General features: G+C 35.3%; 1 protein-coding gene across 10 annotated transcripts in view; it reads left to right on the top strand.

Moving 5' to 3' along the window:
• LOC120077484 (phosphatidylinositol 4-phosphate 5-kinase 8-like) overlaps nt 1–22,078 on the top strand; it is a 40,219-nt gene that overhangs the window by 4,174 nt on the left and 13,967 nt on the right. For 8 of the 10 annotated variants that reach the window (XM_039031374.1, XM_039031370.1, XM_039031372.1 and 5 more), the window contains 3 exons: nt 3,867–4,002; nt 4,122–5,204; nt 13,258–13,425. In XM_039031374.1, coding sequence (XP_038887302.1) covers nt 3,986–4,002; nt 4,122–5,204; nt 13,258–13,425 — 1,268 coding nt within the window. In that variant the 5' untranslated portion in view covers nt 3,867–3,985. Of the gene's footprint in view, nt 1–32; nt 3,450–3,866; nt 4,003–4,121; nt 5,205–13,257; nt 13,426–22,078 lie in introns of those variants that run through there. The other 2 variants (XM_039031373.1, XM_039031376.1) reach the window with 2 other exon arrangements.

The following is a 22,078-nucleotide window of genomic DNA, read 5'->3' as shown; positions in this document are numbered from 1 at the left end:
TTTTCCACAAGCCTTTGATACATGCCCTTGTCAACTGGGCTAATCCCTTCAATTTGATCTTGGCCTAAATTTGGATCCATAGGTGTTTCAGCAGGTCTACACCCCAGATTTCCGGTCTCCTTTAGCAAGTCTAAGATATATTTTCGTTGAGAGATGACAATGCCATCCTTAGATCTCACTGTCTCCATTCCTTAAAAATATCTCAAACTTCCCAAGTCTTTAATTTCAAACTCAGTTGCAAGCATCTTTTTCAAATTAAGGATCTCCCATAGATCATTTCTAGTGATGATGATGTCATCTACATATACAATCAGGATTGCGGTTTTGTTGTTTGCAGATTTCACATATAGAGTATGATCAGCTTGACATTGATGATAACCACTTTTAATCAGAACTTTGGCAAATATATCAAACCAAGCACGAGGAGATTGTTTTAATCTGCATAAAGACTTTCTCAACTTGCATACCAAGTCTTTGTTAGACTCATTTTCCATTCCAGGAGGAACCTGCATATAAACTTTTCTTCGAGATCACCATTCAAAACGACATTTTTGACATCAACTTGATGAAGGGGCCAATCTTGATTTACTACTAAAGATAAAAGGACACGAACAGTGTTTAATTTAGCAACAGGAGCAAAAGTCTCCTGATAATCGATACCATATGATTGAGTGAAGCTTTTAGCCACAAGTTTGCTTTGAATCTTTCAACACTGCCATCTAACTTGTATTTAATTGTGAAAATCCATTTGCACCCAACAGGGTTCTTTCCAAGAGGAAGTGTTGTGAGAGTCCACGTTCCATTACTTTCAAGAGCTTTAATTTCCTCACTTATAGCCTTTTTCCACTTAGGATCCTTAAGTTCATCTTGGATATTGTGTGGAATTTGAATATTGTCCAACTGCGACGAATTTAATTTTCCATATGCCACATATTTTTCAATTGGATGGCTAGTACAACTTCTAACACCTTTCCGTTAGAGTCTTGTAAGGTAGCCCCTTTCTTTCTCGAGTAAACAATAGGAATTCGACTTTGTGGGATTAAAGGTTCAGATTCAGAAACTCGTAAGACTTCAAGTTCAGAAGCAATAAGTGGGATTGACACGGGATTAGGTAGCTCATTCAGAGAAGGAGCTAAAACTTCGGATATGATGTGAGTAAGAGGTAGGGGACAAGTAGGCTGAACTTCCCATGGCTCAAATTCTTGCACATTCTCCCCTTGAATTTGAGACTTGGTGAAATAAGGTTGGTTTTCAAAGAAGGTAACATCCATTACATTTTTCTAGTAATTGGGGAATTTGTGCCCCTTTTGATGTGATGAATAACCTAGAAAAATGCACTTAATGGATTTTGGATCAAGTTTAGATTGATGGGGAGAATGATTGTGAACAAAGGAGGAACATCTAAAAACTCGAAAGGGTAATTGTGAAGAAAAGTTTTGTAGTTGGGAATGAATTGGAGGAAGACATCTCGAGGAGATTGGAATTTGAGGACTCGACTAGGCATTCGATTTATGAGAAAAGTTGCAGTAAGAATGACTTCTCCCTAAAACAGATTAGGAACATTACTAGCAATCATAAGAGAATGAGCGACCTCAAGGTGTCTATTTTTCCTTTTGGCAATCCCATTTTGTTGAGGAGTGTCCACACATGAACTAGTGTGAACTATACTATGAGATGAAAGAAATGACCTAAGAGTTGAACTGAAATAGTTTCGAATTATTATCTGTTCTAAGGACTTGAATATTACTTTGAAACTGAGTGGAGATCATAGAGTGAAAGGATTGAAAAATACTGGATGTTTCGGATTTGTCCTTCATGAGATATGTCCATGTTAGTCTAGTGTGGTCATCAATAAAAGTTATGAACCAATGTGCTCCAAATATTTTTTTTAACTCTAGAAGGCCCCCAAATATCACCGTGGATCAATGCAAAATGTTTCGAAGATTTGTAAGGCACACTTGGATAAGGATTTCTGGTATGTTTAGAGAGTTGACAAACTTCGCACTGAAAGTGACTCTGTTTTTTATTAATGAACAGATGAGGAAACAACCTTTCAAGATACACAAAATTTGGGTGACCGAGACGAAAATGCCATAACATGACTTGATTTTCACCAGACAAAGATGTAGAACAAGAAGAGGACTCGGGAATGAAACTAATAGAATTAGAAGAAGACTCACACATGGGGTTGAAAGACGAACTTGGATGATGTTTTCCTTGAAAACGATAGAGGCCACCTTGCTACTTAGCAATGCCAATCACCTTTCCCGAACCCAACTCTTGAAATTCACACAAATTCGAAGAAAATTTAGATATACAATTCAAGTCACTCGTAAGTTTGCTTATCGACATCAAGTTATAGCTCAATTTAGGAACATAAAGAACATTGGAAAGTATAAGATCATTTCATAATTTTATCGACCTTGTTCCTATAACCTCAGAGAGAGAACCATCTATTATTCAGACTGAGGAATGGCCAAGATGTGATTTAAACTGAGGGAAAATACTGATGTCTCGGGTCATGTGATCTGACGCTCCAGAATCTAGAATCCATAATTTCTGTTTATTGTGTTGTATAGAGAAGTAAGGCATGACAAAGTCCTGATGAGCAAAAGTTATAGATGTAACAGTTTGCTTTGTCATGTTGTGAGACACTGATTAATTGAGATTGAGTGGCTCAATTGATGAGTTTGAACAAAAACCAAAGAATACTCACAAATAACGCATTATCATCCCGAGCATATTTGGAAAAAAAAAAAAACAGAACTAAACTGCCTGAACCAATTTCATTTGAACCAAACCAACTGGTCTGAACCAAGTGGGGCTTAAATGAACCAAACAAAGGCTTGACTGAACAGAATTGGCCTTAGATGAACCAAATCGATTTGGCTGAACCTGAACTAATCTTGAACTGAATGTGTGAAGAAAAACCTTCACTGCCCCGATATGAACATGATAGCGATTGAATTTGGTCATCTGACGTGAGATCTCTAAACAACGTACGACAAAGAACCCATTGAATCTCTAAACGACAAAAGCAGAGTGAGCAAATTGAGTCCACATATGATGATCTGAGGAGCAAAGAACCCACGGAGAATGTGAGATCATATCTGGGCAAGGACCAACCAACAAATGGCTGATTTGGTTTAACGGATCGTAGGCTTCTCGTTGTCTATGATGGATCGCTGACGTGGGATCGAGATGAATCGAAGCTGAAGAAAAACGATGACAGTGGGTTATGAGACGAATTGGGTACGCGGATCTGGGTGCACGGACCTAGGAGTGCGTGGACGAACGACTCTGGTATGGTCAGCAACAATGGCTAGGATGTCCAGCAGTGGTAACTGCAACTTGATGACGATGGGTTCTGTGGAGGTGGTGGCAGATCTGATGACGGCGGCTAGGGTTTGTGCAGCGCTGGCGATGACGGTGGTTGGACTAGGGTTAAGGTTTTATTTTTGCTCTGATACCATGAAGTTTTTGGAGAATATTGGTTTTTCTTATTATTCAAAAGGACCCAATAATGGGTAATTATAATACAAGAAAAATTCCAACTAAGGAAATTAGTTAAAAAGGAAAGTACAACAAATCATAATTAAAATAATAATTAAGACAAATATATACTAAATGCAAATCTACGAAAAACAGTCTTAAGAACAAAAGTATTTGAGAACATTTGTCTACGACAAGCAATTTTTAGAAACAAATTGTTGAAGTCGAGAAAAATCGAGAAAGAAGCAAATTGTTAATTATACACCCAAAAAACCCTTGAGATGGTGAATGTAACTGTTATCATTTGGTTGCTGTATTTTACATTTTTGAGGTATTTCTTGCCTTCATTTGTGATGATGTTCTATTTATTCTAGAGCTGCCCAAGTGGATGATATAATCTCATATGGGTGGTCAACGTTGGGGAAAACAATTGTTTTTAAGAACCTAGATGGAAGTCATGGATGTCACGGTTACGAGAACGTGACCTGTGCTCATGGAAGATATCCAAGGGTAATTTCATCTTTAACTGAGTGAAACTTTCTTCTCCTTCTGTACCTTTCAACACTGTCATGCACCTGCACACATGGTCTTTTTAGTCAACATATTTGAAGAGCATTTATTCTTTTCAGGCTTACCGAGAATGTGCTCTCAAATGGAGATGTATATTTTGGCAGTTTCAAAGATAGTTTGCCACATGGGAAGGGAAAGTACACGTGGTTTGAAGGAACAATTTATGAGGGTGATTGGAAAGATGGAAAAATGACAGGTAAGGGAAAGATTATGTGGCCATCAGGAGCAACATATGAGGGTGATATCTCGGGTGGTTATCTTCATGGTTTTGGCACCTTCCACTATTCTGATGGGTCTATCTATAATGGAGCTTGGAGGATGAATATTCACCATGGGATTGGACGAAAGCTATATGCTAATTTAGACATTTATGATGGTTCTTGGAAAGAAGGGATACCTGAAGGTTGTGGTAGATACTTCTGGAGTTCTGGAAATTCTTATATTGGGAACTGGAAAGGTGGGCAAATGTGTGGTAAAGGGATTATGAAATGGGTAAATGGCGATCATTTCATTGGCTTTTGGCTGAATGGTCTTCGACATGGATCTGGAGTCTATTATTTTGCTGATGGTGCATATTACTTTGGATCATGGAGTAGGGGCCTCAAGGATGGAAAAGGGACATTTTATCCAGCTGGTAGCAAACCACCATCCATGGAGAAGTGGCATAACTTTCTTGGTTATGATATTGATGGAAAAGGTTTTGTATCTCGTACGCTCTCACTAAATTTAGAGAAAGAAAAGGCTCCAAGGCATGGCCTTAAGCACAGTTTGTCAGAGAAGATTTCCGTCACTGGAATTTCAAGTGCTGGAGGACTATCAAATTGGCCTACATCGATGGATGTGAATTGGGGCTCAAGTTATCCTACTCAAGAAGCATCAGCTGATGATGATTCTTGTGTGATGTCCCATGCTTCTGATCAAGGTCAAAATAATGTACCATATAATGATAGAGTGGTTTATGAGAGGGAGTACATTCAAGGAGTTTTGATACAAGAGAGGGTTAAGGACTATGAAGAACTATTGCACAAAAGTATGGAACAAAAGAAAACTACTGTGAAAGAAGCAGCGAGGGTGTCATGTGTTAACTTCTTTGAAAATCATCGGAGCTACTATTTAATGCTTAACTTGCAACTTGGTATAAGGTAAATCTGTTAATTTTTTGAAAGTATAGGCGTAATTTGTTACATCATATGTCTCTAAACTGGACCACAGGCTGCCTCACATTTGCATTAATATGATTTTTTTAAGCAATGGAAGTAGAAATAGTTTAGTTTGAAAGGATACCTAGATAAACTAAATGCTGTAGATATGCTAGTACAAAATTTTAGTAGTAGCACAAGTAACACTTTGATGTATACTATAACTATCACACACATTCCTTTAAATTGTATTTGACAAGAAATGATCCACATGATTATGTAACGCAGCGTTCTTTTTTTCTTTTGCTGATGATGAGTATCTTAATTCCTATTGAAAAGAATGAGAAATCTAGAAATTTGAATCATAACAGTAAGAGTTGCTTGCAATTTGTAAATGATTATATGATGATTTTTCTTTTTGTGATGCTAGGAAGAAAAAAAGACTTTCTCTGATTAGAAATTGATAATGGAAATTCACGAAGAACTTAAAGGGGACAGCCTATAATTTGAAGGCTTCTATACATTAGTGGCCAAAGGAAAAAAATTCACTTTCTTAGAGATCTTCCGCTTCCAAATGGCCTCTCTAGTTTATATCAGTCAGTCTTCTAGGAATATTCTCATCAAGTAAAGAAAGTCCGACGTTGATGAAAAATTCTGCTCGTTTCCCTCTTCCAAATAATGCAGTTACTCCCCCTTGAAGGTGAATCAAGTCCAGTTTCTCAGTGCGGAGCACGAAATTCTCCAGCTCTCTATTGAAAAAAATGACTTCATATTCAAGCCTTCATTGAAACTTACATTACATTTTCTTTTTGACAAGGAAACCCAACATTTCATTAAATTAATGAAAAGAGACAAGATATTGAAAACAATGAACATGAGCCAAATCAGAGCGTAGACAAAACAACAAAACAAAGTACTATGTTGTGAAAGTAAAAGCCTTCTCCAAGACTTTTCATTGAAATAATGAAACGAGTCTAGTACTCAAAGTACAAGATATAAGATATAAAACAAAAGTAATCTCAGCAACAAATGAAATTACAATGACATAAATAGACCAACAATATAATAAAAAAACAAACATATCTAAGGAGAAAAACACCCTCCAATTTAAACTAATATCTTGAATAGTGAAACTTTTCCTCTCTTTTTATTGAATTACACTGACTAATAAATTCACATATTTATGCAAGGTAATAAGACCTAATAGTATAAGAAAAAAATCTATCCTAAACCAAATCTTTAAATAATTAGTAAATAAAAGATGAGATAAAACCGAAAAAGATAACTACAAGACTATCCTAACTTAATAAATTACAATACTCCCCCTCAAGGTGGGTTGTATATATTATACAAACGCAACTTGCTATTCAAATCTTCAAAGTTAGGTCTTGATAAATGTTTGTTGAGAATATCTGCAATCTATTGCTTAGTAGGCACATAGTTGAGATGAACAACTTCATCGTTGACTTTCTTTGAGATGAAATGTGGAGCAATTTCAACATGTTTTGTCCTATCATGGTGAACTAGATTCTTTGCGATACTTATGCAGCTTGATTGTCACACATCATTTGTATTGGTGAGGAATAATCTTTTCCTAACTCACTTAGGACTCTTTTGATCCATATGGCCTTCACACATGCCCTGAGCAAGTGTTCTAAATTCAGCTTCTGCACTACTTCTTGCAACTACAGGCTGCTTTTTACTTTTCCATGTAACAAGATTGATCCATACAAAAGAGCAATAACCAGAGGTAGACCTTCTATTTGAGATGTTCCTTGCCCAATGTGCATCAGAATATACTTCAATGGTTCATCAGTTTTTTTAAAAAAATAGCCCTTCTCCAGAAGTCATCTTTAGATCTAAGAATTCGATATACAGCTTTGGTATATATTAGGATTATGCATAAATTGACTAATCATACTAACAGTAAATCCAATATTTGGATGAGTATGAGAAAGAGAGATAAGACGCCCTACAAGACATTGGTATCTCCCCCTAACTAGAGGCGTGCTCTCAAGATTGAGCCCAAGTTTCTTTTGTGGATACATAGGAGAGTCTGCTGGGTTGCATCCTAACATGCCAGTTTCTTTTAGTAGATCTAACACATTCTTCCTTTCAGGTACAACTATACCTTGTTTTGATCGAGCAACCTCCATACCTAGAAAATATTTTAGATTTCCTAGATGGCTAGATCCTTGACTTCAAATTTTTTAGCCAAGTGTCTTTTCAAGTTTTGTAATTTTGATTCATCATTTCCAGAGAGAATTATAACATCAACATATAATATCAAGAGGGCAAGTAGATTTTCAGATCTTCTTTTGACGAACAGAGTATGGTTTGTCTAACATTGTGAATACCCAGGACTAAGAACAAAGGAAGCAAATCTACTGAACCAAGCATTGCTCAAGTCCATAAAGAGATTCTTTTAGCTTGCAAACCTTTGTTATACCAAATTTCTCTTCTCATCTAGAGGAACATCCATGTATACTTCTTCTTCCAAGTCACCATTCAAGCAAGCATTCTTAATTTCTAACTGTTGAAGACCCCAATCAAGATTAGTTGCTCAAGATAATTCTTATGGTGTTAAGTTTAGCAATAGGTGCAAATGTTTCTTGGTAGTCAATACCATAAGACCGAGTAAATCCTCTGGCAACAAGTCTAGCCTTCAATCTCTCAATATTCCCATCAGCCTTAGCCTTATACTTTACTTTAAAACTCCACTTACATCCAACAGTTAGTTTCCCATTAAGTAGATCTGTCACTATCCATGTACCATTTTTTTCAAGTGCTTCAATCTCATCTTGAACTGCTTTTCTCCAACCAGGATGCATGAGTGCTTCATGAATATTAGTTGGTACCTGAACATCAATAGTAGAAACAAATGCTCGATATGATTATGATAATTCATTATAAGACACATATTTCCCAATAGGATGTATGGTACGACTCCTGACTCCTTTCCTTCCAGCAATTGGAAAGTCTAAATCGTTAACCTCTTGATTTATAATTTCCAGCCCACCTTTGTCCTCACTTATGCATTGTTCATTGGAAGTAGATGTTGGTTTAGACGTTTGGGAGAGTTGACGTGCTCCAGAATCTGTCCTCTCTGCTTGTTTGTTTCTTCTTATGAAAGTGAGCAGTTTTTTAATAGCATTTGTTGGGACAATGATATTTGGATTTGTTTCTAAAGGAGACATAGGTATACTTGAAGAAGTGGGAGGATGGGGATGGATAGGATTTAATGAAGTGACTGATTCAGATTCAGGTTCAGTCTTAAGTAAAGATATCCGTGATTGAAGTTGATTGTCATGCATGTTCACCCCCTGATGATTTTGGAATAAAATGGGACGTCTTCAAAGAAGGTGACATCCATGGTATCATATACTCAATTTTTGTAATGAAAAGCATTTGTAACCTCGTTGAGTGGGTAGTACCCCAAGATATGCATTTATGGGCTCAAGGATCCAACTTACTACAATGTTGGGAATGGATGTGAACGAATGCACTACACCCAAAGACTTTAGGAATCAAATCAAAGACTGAGCACGAAGATGAGGAAAGGATAGAAAGAAGACTTGACGAGGAGTGGAATAACTTCTCTCGAATAGAATTTAGGAACGTGAATAGAGAACATCAAGCATCAAGTGACTTCAAGAAGATGTCGATTCTTGCATTAAGCTATCCCATTTTGTTGAGTATCAACATAAGAGTTGAGGTGGAGAATTCCTTGATTTGGTAGGTACTCTCCAAGATATGAACTAAAAAACTCTTTTGCATTGCCTGTTTTGAGGACAGATTTTTGTTTGATAGTGATTTTTGATCATATTATGAAACTGTTTGAAATGATTATAAACTTCAGATTTTTCTTTCATAAGAAAGACCCAAGTAACCGTGCATGATCATCAATAAAGAAAACAAACCATCGAGTCCCAGAGATATTCTTTTATTTTCAAAGGACCCCATACATAACTATGAATCAATGAAAGAGGACTTGAAGGTTTGTAAGCAATAGGAGGATAAGGGTTCCTAGTATGTCTGACAATTTGAAAAATCTCACAATTGAATAATGCAGGATTTTATTATGAAAAAACTTCCGAAATATTTTAGAGAGATAAAAAATTTGGATGACCCGACTGATAATGTAATAACATCATTTCTCTATCCTTATTGACACAAGAAGAAAACAGACTACTAGAAATAAAAGAATATAACAATGAAGACTCGTCTTCAAATGCTAATGGGCCTAGATCATAGTCGAGAAGATAGAGTCTGGAACATAGGTCAACACTGCCAATTGTCTTCCCCGATTCCAAATCCTGAAAAATACATGAGTTTGAATAAAATTTAGTCACACAAGATCGATCATGTGTCAATTTACTTATTAAGAGTAAGTTGCAATCTAAGTTTGGCACATGTAAAACATAATTGAGATATAAATTTAAAGTAACTTCGATTGAACCTGTCCTAGCTACTTTGGAATATGAACCATCAACAATTTTCACATATGAATTTGATGTATTAGCTTGGTAATTTTGGAATAGGGATTTGTTTCCTGTCATATGATAGGAGGCTCTAGTGTCTACGATCCAACGTTGCATCCCTTCTTTACTAGTTAGAGCAGTAGGCATGACTTTTTGAGCAACCAATCCTGCTCCTTGTATTTTGAGTGACCAATGATCTTTTGCATTGCTTCAATTTGTTCTTTGCTAAAAGGAGTCGATTTTGAAGTAACAGAATTATTAGAGGCTACATTAGCCACATACGCTCGAGTCCCCGACTCTCACGATCATTACGATGCCATGGTTTCTTGTCAATGGTTTTTTGTGGAGTTTCCAACATGTGTCTTTTATATGACTCACTTTTCTACAATGTTCACACCATGGTCTCTCTCTTTTTGCTTATTGTCACTTGGCACTGTTGGATTAAAACTACGGGCATCGAGTGCAGAAGCATCCACAATTGTAGGAATTGATTCTAATTTACCCATCATTAAACTCTTCCTACTTTCTTCTCGCCTAACTTCTAAGAAGGTTTCGCGAAGACCTGGTAGTGGCATAATTCCTATTATTCTCCCTCAAACTTCATCCAAATTATTGTTTAAGGCAAAGGAGGAATTTGTAGGTCCTCTTTTTCTCAAGAGTTTCCTTATAGTGAGTAGCATCACTAGTACACTTCCATGTGTAAACTTTAAATAAATCAAAGTGTTGCCAATGACGAGAGAGATTAGTAAAATATTGAGTAACAGATTGATGACCTTGGCGAAAATCATGAGGAATTGATTCAATTCGAAATAAACCTGAAGTGTTCTCTTTGCTCAAAAAGGTCTCCTTGACAATGTCCCAAATCTCATGTACTCTTTCATATAAGAGAATTTTCACTTATCTCATTCGTCATCTACATGACCATGATGTTGTCACTTTCCACTTTGAATTCTGGATCAATTTTTTTGGGCGACTTGTTCTCACTGGAGAGAGTCATCCTCCCTTACTACATATGAACATCTTAAGCGATTGTGACCATTGAATGTAATTGTGGCCATTCAATTTGTGACTTGTGATTAAGGTATGTGATGAAGATTCATTGGAAATAATTTCCATTGATTTTGATGGATTAGTCATGTTGAATATAGAAAAAGGAATTTCTTCCTTGTATTTATCATTTTTTCCTCGTATATTTATTCCCTTATATTTCCTATTACCGTTAGTTTATTTCATATTATAGTTATGTCTCTCTCTTTAAATTAGGATTCTATCTTTGTACAAAATTAAGAAGAAATAATAGAATTCTTCGAGTCATGTTGGAAAAGCAAGGGGAACCAACTATTATTGCTGAAGAAAAATAATCCCATCTACTATCACTGTAATTGGATTCTTGGAAGGAAAAAAACCAAAAAACCAAAAAAAAAAAAAATAATAATAACTCCCGATGGCAAGCAGCGAATGTCGAGCGGCGGTGGATGAGACTCGATGACCATAGGCGAGAGGGAGATGTGAGCCGGTGGGGACAAACCAAACTCATGAGCAGCGACGGTGAGAGGGAGACTTATGAAACAAATTCTACGAGGAACAAAACCCACGAGCGGCGATGGTGGACTAAACCCATGAGGAATTGACCCAAACTCAGAGAGATTCGAGCGGAACTTCGACGGTGATTTGCGAGAAGAACTCATGAGGATGAAGACAACCCACCCATTGCGAGATGAACCCACAACGGCCACGACGATCAGAAAATTTCGCCGGAAATGGTGAGCTGTGCTAAGGCTAGGGTTGGCTGTGATACCATGAAACTTTTTCTCTCTTTTTATTGAATTACACTGACTAATAAATTCCCATATTTATAAAGGGAATAAGACCTAATAGTATAAGTAAAAAATCTATCCAAAACCAAATCTTTAAGTAATTAGGAAATAAAAGATAAGATAAAACCAAAAAAGATAATTACAAGACTATTCTAACTTTAATAAATCACGACAAATAGAGTATTCAGCAAATAATTTGGAAAGAGAGCACCATGAAGAAGCTTTGACTCGAGCAATCTCATAACGATTAAACGAAGGAAGGGACTTGTCATGAAAAATATGTTGGTTACTTACAAACCAAATTTCTTTTAAAAGTCTCGTACAGACTATTTACCAAGCTGAACAAGAAGCTTCCCAAAAATCACTAACAGCCCCATTCAGTAAAGGGGAGAGTTAAAAAAGTCGAGCAAATTTATATTTTAAAACCTCTGAACCAACCCAAAGATGATGCCAAAAAAGGATTCTTGTACCATATCTTAAGGAGAATGGAGCAAACGAATCCACAGATTTCCAAGTTCGAGATATATTGATCTATGGTCTTCGAAGACTAGAATGAAGATTTCCATTTTTTTATAATTATTGTTTTGTAATATTATATGAACATGTTTTATGTTAAAATTTTTGTATAATTATTATTTTGTAATACATTACATAATACATATTTTAATTTTTTAAAAAGGAGTTGACTTTATAACATGACATATTGTATTTCTAAATGTTTTTATCTTTTTTAATATAATTTTGCATTTTAAAACTTAAAATTTAAAATCTACCTACAATGAAAACATAGAAATGTTATTTTTAGAATTTGCACGGTTTGGATCATAGAATCTGAAATCAATTTTCAGAAATAGAATCCGGGTTGTCTACCACACACATTTTCCGAAATCAGTGAATCTGAAAATAGAAAAGAAAATTCGAATTACCAACCAAGCATGCCCAAATTTACCCAAATTAGATTTCAAACAACAATACAGATAACCTAGTCAAATACAAAATTAACTTCAACCAACCATTCCATTTAGTCCAATTAATCCAACTTACTTAGATAATTTGGTGAAAATAAATATGACGTAAATAATTTTTTTTTTGAAATGGAAACAACATTTTTCATTGATGAAATGAAAAGAGATTAATGCTGAATGATACAATGAAATAACAAGAACTAGAACTAGAATCACCCTCATCACATCCCAAAATAAAATATGGTAATGACAATTGAATACTTTATATCATAAAGACATAATTACATAGATTGAACGAAAGTATTCCAAATATGACAGTAAATAATTGTATATGAAAATGCAGGGTGTTACGATTATTTATCTTCAATCTGCCAACGCCACTTATTGCCAATGCCACTTATCTTATTTGCTTGTGATGATATTGAAGTTACCAATTAGCCTTTTTCATGAATTCATTGAAAAATATGTTTCCTTTAAAATAAAAAAAAAAAAAAAACATCTCGATTCTCGAGAGAATTTCATTTGAGCTATCTGAGTTATAATATAATGGTTTGTATTAACAGTCCCTGAGAAGAAGTTATAGGTAATTCTATTTGAAATATTTTGCTATTCAAATAATTGTTTCCCAAATTAAGGGATTAATGTTTTTCCTATAAGAAAACAAATGCCAACTAAAGACCAGAAAATAATGCTTCCTAAAGGTTGTCTGGAGTTTGTTTTTAGGCCTGTTCACGAGATATCTAAACTGAATTAGATAATAATGGTTACTAATTACTCTATTTGAAGTTTTCAGGTACACTGTTGGTAAGATTACACCAGTTCCTATGCGTGAAGTTCGAGCTTCTGATTTTGGAAAACGGGCTAGAATAGTGATGTACTTTCCTAGAAAGGGTTCTCAGTTTACACCTCCACACTATTCTATTGACTTCCATTGGAAAGACTATTGTCCTATGGTCTTCAGGTAGCTAATGATCTACTGCACATCATTCAATTATTTATTTATAATATTGCAATAAAAATTTATGTATTTAGAGGGTGTTTGGGGCAAAAAGTGGAGTTGTGAACTTTGGAAAGTTGTAAACTTTTGAGGTCCACAGTGTAAAGAATTAATAAGACATAAAACTGATTTTTTTTTTTAGTGGTGGGACCCACAAACTCCTTGGACCAAACAAGGAGTGGAGTTCACAACTCCACACTTCCCAACTCCTTAGCCCAAACATCCCCATAAACCTTTGGTTATGGTCCTGATTGCTAAACCAACAATAACACGATGATGTTATTCTTACTCTTTTTCTAACTTCCTAGTTGTCTCGATGTTGTATTTGAATGACATACCATCATTTCAATTTCCTTCGACTACCCACCAAATTTTAAGAGCGCTATGGAAGTGTTAACCTAGTTGAGATGTCTGGGTGCACCTCCTAATCCTTTGGTTTTATTGTTTATTTCTATAAATACTACGTTTGTTCTCCTTTGTTGTAGTTTCTTTTCTAGAGGATTTTGATCTTCAAAGATTTTGTTTTTTCTTTTTGAAAAGGAAACACGGCTTTTCAATGATGAAATGAAAAGAGAACATATTCTTGTTATTTAGTTATTTAGTCTTTGCTTGTAATCTTCTTTTGTTTCAGTTTTAAAACCAGTTACTTGTTCAACTGGTTCCCTCTTTAGTCAGTTAGGCCGGCTGGTTCCTTATATAAGAGCCTTCATTTGTAACGCTTCTTCATCATTTAATGAAGTTTGAGGTACTATTTTCAGTTGTGTGCATCAAGTGGTATCAAAGCTCTCGATCAAAGGCTGAAAAATTAATTTCAAATTGGATCTTTTCCATTCTAGAATCATGGTCGCAGAAGCTGTCACCACATTAAAATGTCGATTACAAGATGTTGTTTTCACTTGTGTGCATCAAGTGGTATCAAAGCTCTCGATCAAAGGCTAAAAAATTATTTTCAAATTGGATCTTTTCCATTCCAGAATCATGGTCGCAGAAGCTGTCACCACATTAAAATGTCGACTACAAGATGTTGAACTGGCAATTGTAGATATAAACAATAATGTTTCCACCCTCGCTGGGGGAATAGAACAACTCACTCAACAATTCACAACCTTCACAGCAACTAACCAAGTAAATCCAAGAATCCGAGCCAATAGAAGAGCCAATGTTCAAGAGGAGATTGTCCAAGATAGAAGGCAAGAAAGTGTTAGGTACCCGGTCGCTGCAAACAAAGTAAAAGAATACCCAACAAAGCAGAATTCCCAGAAAACAGAGCAAGATACTACTATGATATTATTTATGACACTCTGGGAAAAAGTACAGAACAGAAGCTTTAAGAACGAGAATAATAACAAGGAAAATTCTAAGAACAAGATAGTAACCAGCCTATTCGAGAGGGCTGCCTTCTCTCCTCTTGCTGAAGCTTCTTCAGACAATCACCAAAATCTTCTTGCCTCCTCCCCTCACATTGCCCTGCTATTTAAAACCAGAAAAGTGGTCCCCTCTCCCTCCCTTATCCAGACGGTTATCAGCCCTTCATGGATATGCACCACTATCATCCAAATATTCTTTTTCAACCTAGGCAATATTTCTTTTTTACCCCTCCTCTTGTATGTTGATGATTGGGGGTCTAACAGAAAGATTAAATGATCTTCCTTTACCATGTTTTATGGTTGATGACTGATTCTTTCAAAGAAGAGGAAGGACTTAACCAAGAACTTTGGTCTAGAATTCCAAGAAGACAATGGGGAGACGATGAAGTCTAAGAACAACTCGATTATAAAATAAAAATGGCCCTTCCAGTATTTAATGGTCGAATGGGCATTGAAAATTTTTTTCATTGGAAAACGTGGAGAATTTCTTTGCATACACTAACACTGCTGAGGGAAAGAAAGTCAGATTGGTTGCCTACAAACTTCAAAGTGGGTGTTAGCTTGGTAACAAATCGTGAATAATAGAAGGTATTATGGTAAACCTCCCATTCGAAGTTGGCCTAAAATGTTGAGATTAATGAAGAGGTTCCTCCCTATGAATTATCAGCACGTTCTATACAGTAAGTACCAGAAGTGCCAACAGGGAGACCGATTTATTGCAGATTACACTGTGGAGTTTCATCGATCAGTCGCAAGAAATAATTTACCAGAAAATGAGCATCAACAAATTGCAAGGTTTGTCTTTGGACTGAGTGAAGACATAAAAAAGGTAGTAATTTACATCCTTTAGCTTATCTTGCTGATGCTATTTCTTTGGCTACCAAGATTGAAGAAGAAAAGGAAATAAAACTTGCAAGGACATATCAAAAAAGGTAGGAAGCAACAATTTTCCTCCAAGAAAGGAAATCTTGAATACAACAAGCCATCTACTTCCCAAGACAGAACAAACTCAAACAAGAATGATGACCATATCAATAAAGGAGCTTTCACTAGTAAGGTTTCTTAAACCACCGATTGACCCAAAAGTTTAAGTTGATGGGTAAAGGCGTAATTAATTATATTATCTAACACTCCCCACTTGTGAGTTTGAAACATGAAGATGAGTCAAACAAGTGGAAATAATATTAATTTGAGGAGGAAATAACGTTGTAGGAGTTTGAACATATAACCTCCCTGGACCACTTGGTCTGATACCATCTAAATTTGGGAGAATGATTATATTTTCTCTTATTCCCTATATGCAAACTTAGGTCTTCTCATGTAGAAGAAAGACCTCTTACAATTATGGAAAATAATAAAGTCACTAAAAGAAAAAATTTAACAATTGATATTTATACACGTAGAAATTCCAGCACTCCCCCTCAAGCTGGTTTGAAGATATCTTCCATAGCCAGTTTGTCGATCAATCTATCAAATTGTTCCTTTGGAAGATCTTTAGTTAGTACATCATCAATTTGCTATGATATAGGAAGATAAGGAATACATATCGTTCTTGCTTCAATCTTCACCTTAATAAAATGCTTATCAACCTCTATATGTTTTGTTCTATCATGAAGAACTGGATTATGAGCAATAGAGATGGCTACTTTATTGTCACTATAAATCCGTATAGGTGTAGTCAAGAAAATCTTCAATTCTTCAAGAATCCTTTTGATCCATATGCCCTCACTAATTCCATGAGCTAAAGCTCTAAACTCTACTTCTAGCCACCACATTCTGTTTTTTACTTCTCAAAGTAACCAATTTCCTCAAATGAAGGAACAATAACCAAAAGTAGATCTTCTATCTGTAACACTTTCTGCCCAATTTGCATCTGTATAAACTTCTATTTGGAAGTGATTATGGCTTTTGAATAAAATACCTTTTTCAAGTGACCATTTCAAATACCTCAAAATTCTATAGGTAGCTTCAAAATGAGTTGATCTAGGAGCATGCATAAATTGACTAACCATGTTCATGGTATATGCAATATCAGGACGTTTATGAGGTAGATAAACCAATCTTCCAACAAGTCTCTGATAGCGTTCCTTATCCTTTATTTCTTCAACTTTTGCTAATTGTGGCTTTAGATTTGGTTCAGTAGGGGTTTCCGCAATCTTGCAACCAAGTAAGCCTGTTTCTTTAAGTTAGTCAAGAACATACATGCTTTGATTAACAGAGATACCCTTCTTCGATCTTGCAAAATCCATTCTTAGGAAATATTTCAATGTTCCCAAATCCTTGATTTGAAATTCACATGCAAGTTTTTTCTTAAGATTCGGTAAACCTGCTTCATCATCACTTGTAAGAATAATATCATCTACATAGACAATCAAAAATGAAATTTTATTATTCTCCAAGTGTTTATAAAAATATAGTATGATCTACTTGACTCTGAAGAAATCCATAGTTGGACAACCTTTCCCAAACGCTCAAACCAAGCTCTTGGAAACTGTTTAAGACCATGAAGAGATTTCTTTAATTTGCAAATTTTACTACATCCGAGTTCATTTTCAAAACTTGGTGGCAAGCTCATAAATACCACTTCCTTGAGATCACCATTCAGAAAAGCATTTTTCACGTTAAGTTGATAAAGTGGCCAAGCTGAATTAACTACAACAGACAAAAGAACTCTAATAAAGTTAATTTTGGCATATGTCTGAGTAAATCCTTTAGCTACCAGTCTTGTCTTGTATCTCTCAGTACGACCATCTCCATGATATTTTATGGTAAACATCCATTTACAACCCATTAGTTTTGTATTTTTGTGCAATTCTACTATTTCCCAATTTCCATTTTGTTTTAGAGCATTCATCCCCTCCATAATAGTTAATTTCCAATTTATATCTTTTAACACCTCTTTTATTTTCCTTGGAAAAAAACAAGTCATCTATCCTAGATATGAAGGCTCTATAACTATTTCACAATTTCTGATATGACATGAAGTTTGCAATAGGATATTTGGTACAACTGCGAACACCTTTTCTAATAGCTACTGGAACATCGGGATCAAACATGATTGATAGAGTGTTTTGAATTGTAGAAGTAGGAGTGGGAGAAGAAGAAGAAGGACTACCAGTTTCATTCTTCGGAGTCTCAGAATGGCTCTGTGAAGGATAAACTATTTGGTCTTGGTTCCTTTGATTGAAGTTTCTTCTAGTATAAAACTTAAACTTAGGAATTTGACCAATATGATCATTTTGTAGTATTTCTCCCTTTGATTGAGAAGTTTTTACATTTGGCATTATAGGATTAGACAGAGGAACAAAAACATCTCAAAAATTATCTTCCAAATTTGATCTCTCCCCCTGAAGAGAATTTTGGGTAAAATAGGGTTGATTTTTTAAAAAAGACGCATCCATACTTACAAAAAGTTTTTTTGTCTGAGGATCAAAACATTTATAACCTTTTTTACATGACGAGTAACCTAAGAAAATGCATTTAACAGCCCTATGATCAAGTTTGGGCTGAAAGTGACTAGGTATGTGAACATAGGCAGTACGATCAAAAACTTTAAGATATAATTTAGAATATATTCGGGATGTTGGAAAAACACCGATGGGAGATCTAAAATTCAAGGTCTTAATAGGCATTCTATTTGTTAGGTAGATGGTTGTGAGAATGGGTTTCCCCGTAGATATTTTGGAACATGCACTGAAAATATTATAGCACAAGCTACTTCAAGTAAATGCTTATTTTTTCTTTTAGCAATCCCATTCTGTTGAGTATCCCGGCATGTAGACTGATGAACAATTCATTTTCTTTAAAAAATGCACCAAAAATTCATTGAAATGTCAAGTTCCATGATTAGAGTGTAAAATACAAATTTTTGTTTGAAACTATGTCTCAATCATACTGTAAAAATGGTTAAAAATGTCTTTCACCTCAGATTTTTTTCCCCAATTAAGTAAACTCAAGATAAACGAGTATGATCATCAATAAAAGTAACAAACCATCTTTTTCCACTATGAGTTGTAATTTTAGGACCCCAAACATTGCTATAAATTAAATAAAAAGGTTTTGATGCTTTTTAAGGTTTTGAAAGATATGTGGATCGATGATTTTTTTTGCCAAAATGCAACTTTCACAATCAAAGGAGGAACAATCAATTCCCTTAAATAAATTTGGAAATAAGTATTTAAGATAAGAAAAACTAGGATGGCATAGCTTACGATACCATAGTATTATTTATTCTTTAACAGAAAGAGGACTTATACTACTTAAACCCTGAGTTATTTTATTGCTAAAAGAACCTTTATCAAAGTAATAGAGGCCATCAAGCATCCTAGCATTTCCAATCATCTTCTCTGATTCCTGAAAAGTACAGTGAGATTCAAAGAAAATAATACAATAGTTAGAATTTCTAGGGAGTTTAGAAACTGATAAATGATTACAAGCTAATTTTGGAACATGTAAGATAGACTATAGAGCAATATTTTCAATCAATTTAATGGTTTTTTTCCTGCTATTGAAGAAAAACTACCATAAAAAATTCTAATTTTTCATTGCAATATGATGGGGAATTGGAATAAAAAAAGAACGGGTCATGTGATCTGAAGCTTCGGAATCAATAATTCATGGAGAAGAATTACACTACAAGAAAAGACTCGAGGATAAATATTTGTTTGTGTCATAGAAATACAAGAATTATTAGATGACAAATTGATGGGTGACCATTTAAGGATTTCATGAATTTGCTCTTGTAACATAACTGAAAATAGAAGGATTCAAGAAAGAAATCCAACAGGGAGATTAACAAAAGGGATGAAGAAGTTTAATAAATTTATTGATTCAGCAAAATTATTGGAAATCCCCCTTGGAAATGGCCAATTTACTTGGTCAAGAGATGGTCCTCCAGCTTCTTCTTCACTTCTTGATAGATTTTTGGTATCAAATACTTGGGATGATATCTTTGCAAATACTAGAGTAGTAAGAATGGCAAGAACATGTTCAGACCATTTTCCAATCGTTCTTGAAGCCGGTTGTTTTGAATGGGGGCCATCTCCCTTCAGATTTTGTAACAGTTGGTTATCCATAGTAGAAAGCTGTAAAATTGTTAAAGACACTTTGTCAGTGGATGTTCATCAAGGTTGGGCTGGATTTGTCATCTCTATGAAGTTAAGAAAAGTTAAAACAGCCCTTAAAGCTTGACATGTAGAGTTTGAGAAAGCAAGAAAATCAAATGAGGAAGTGCTATTAAGAAAATTAGAGGAAATTGATGAACAAGTAGAAGCTTATGGCTTAACAGATTCAAACAGAAGTTTGAGAAATGTGTTGATGGCTGAACTTTTTTCCCATTATAGAACAGATGAAAGAAATCTAAGACAATAAAGCAAGCTGAATTGGCTAAGTTTAGGGGATGAAAATACAAAATTCTTTCATAGATTTCTAGATGCAAAAAAAAAGGAATTTGATTTCTGAGCTCATAAATGATCAAGGAGTAGCAACCAATTCTTTCAAAGAGATTGAAGACCTCATCTTAGATTTCTACTCCACTTTATATACCAAATTTCCAGGTCAAAGAACAGTGCCTCTCAACCTGAAATGGTCCAAAGTTTCCACTGCTGATAATGCAAAGTTGACAGCAAGGTTCTCTTTAGTAGAGATCAAATCTGCCCTAAATCTGTTAGGTAAAAACAAGGCCCCTGGACCGGATGGTTTTACAGCTGAATTCCTTCTCAAATTTTGGGATTTCTTCAAGGATAAATATCTAGAACTTTTTGAAGACTTCTACAATAATGGAAAGTTAAATTCATGCATAAAAGAAAACTTCATCAGCCTTATTCAGAATAAAAAGGATGCTACTCAGGTATGTGATTTCAGGCCAATAAGCCTAACCACTTCGTCTTACAAATTAGTAGCTAAAGTGTTAGCGGAAAGGTTGAAAAAAGTAATGCCAAGTATAATAGAGGCTTCTCAAAGTGCTTTTATCGAAGGAAGACAAATTTTAGACCCCATTCTTATTGCAAATGAAGTGGTTGAAGACTACCGTTCTAAGGGAAAAAAAGGACGGATTCTAAAACTTGATTTAGAAAAGGCCTTCGACAGGGTGGATTGGGAGTTCCTTGAAAAAATTCTAGTTGAGAAGAATTTTGACTCAAGATGGATTATGTGGATGATGGGCTGTATTTCTAACACAAAATTCTCAATCTTCATAAATGGAAGACCTTGTGGCAGAATTCAAGCTTCAAGAGGAATAAGGCAAGGTGACCCTCTTTCTCCTTTCTTATTTCTACTAGTCAGTGAAGTCCTAAATGCATTACTTTTCCAGTTTCAAGAAAAAGGCAAGTTTGAAGGTTTTATTGTTGGCAAAGACAGAATTTATGTTTCTAATTTACAATTTGCCGATGATACTCTAATTTTCTGCCAAGATGACAAAGAAAAACTCAGCAACCTAAAGAAAATACTTGAATTATTTGAGTGGTGTTCGGGGCTGAAGGTAAATTGGGAAAAATCAGCTTTATGTGGCATCAATATAGACCATTTCAAGTTACAATCAGAAGCAGCCCTCCTAAATTGCAAGGCTGTCCACCTCCCATTTATGTACCTTGGCCTTCCTCTAAGGGGATACCCTAAACAATTAGCTTTTTGGCAACCAGTGATCAACAAAGTCCAAAGCAAACTGGACAAATGGAAGAGATACAACCTCTCTAGAGGAGGTCATGCCACCCTATGCAAGTTAGTTCTTTCTCATATACCAACTTACTATATGTCACTTTTTCAGATACCAGAAAAGGTGATTCAATCTCTAGAAAGAACATTGAGGGATTTTTTTTGGGAAGGGCATTTTGGAAGCAAAATAAATCATCTGGTTAAATGGAGCATAGCTTCACGGTCTCAAGAAGATGGTGGACTCGACATTGGGTGCTTGAAACTCAGAAATTAGGGCCTTCTAGAAAAATGGGGGTGGAGGTTTTTCTTTGAGGTCAGCTCACTTTGGAGAAAAGTCATTATAAGCATTCATGAAAGAAGTAAGTTTGGTTGACATACCAATGGTAAATTTTCCAGCAGCCTTAGAAGCCCATGGATTAATATTTCAAGATTTTGGTTAAAAGTGGATTCCTTGGCAGCCTTCAAGGTTGGTAATGGTGAAAGAATAAGCTTTTGGAGAGATCCTTGGTTGGATTTGGTTCCTCTAAAAATCTCATTCCCTAATCTTTTCTCTATCTCCACCAAACCCGAAGGTTCATTACAAGATTATTGGGATGAGA

The sequence above is a fragment of the Benincasa hispida genome, chromosome 5, assembly GCF_009727055.1.
Source record: "Benincasa hispida cultivar B227 chromosome 5, ASM972705v1, whole genome shotgun sequence".
In the NCBI taxonomy this organism is placed as follows: Eukaryota; Viridiplantae; Streptophyta; class Magnoliopsida; order Cucurbitales; family Cucurbitaceae; genus Benincasa; species Benincasa hispida.
This window is presented reverse-complemented; position numbering and strand designations above follow the sequence as displayed.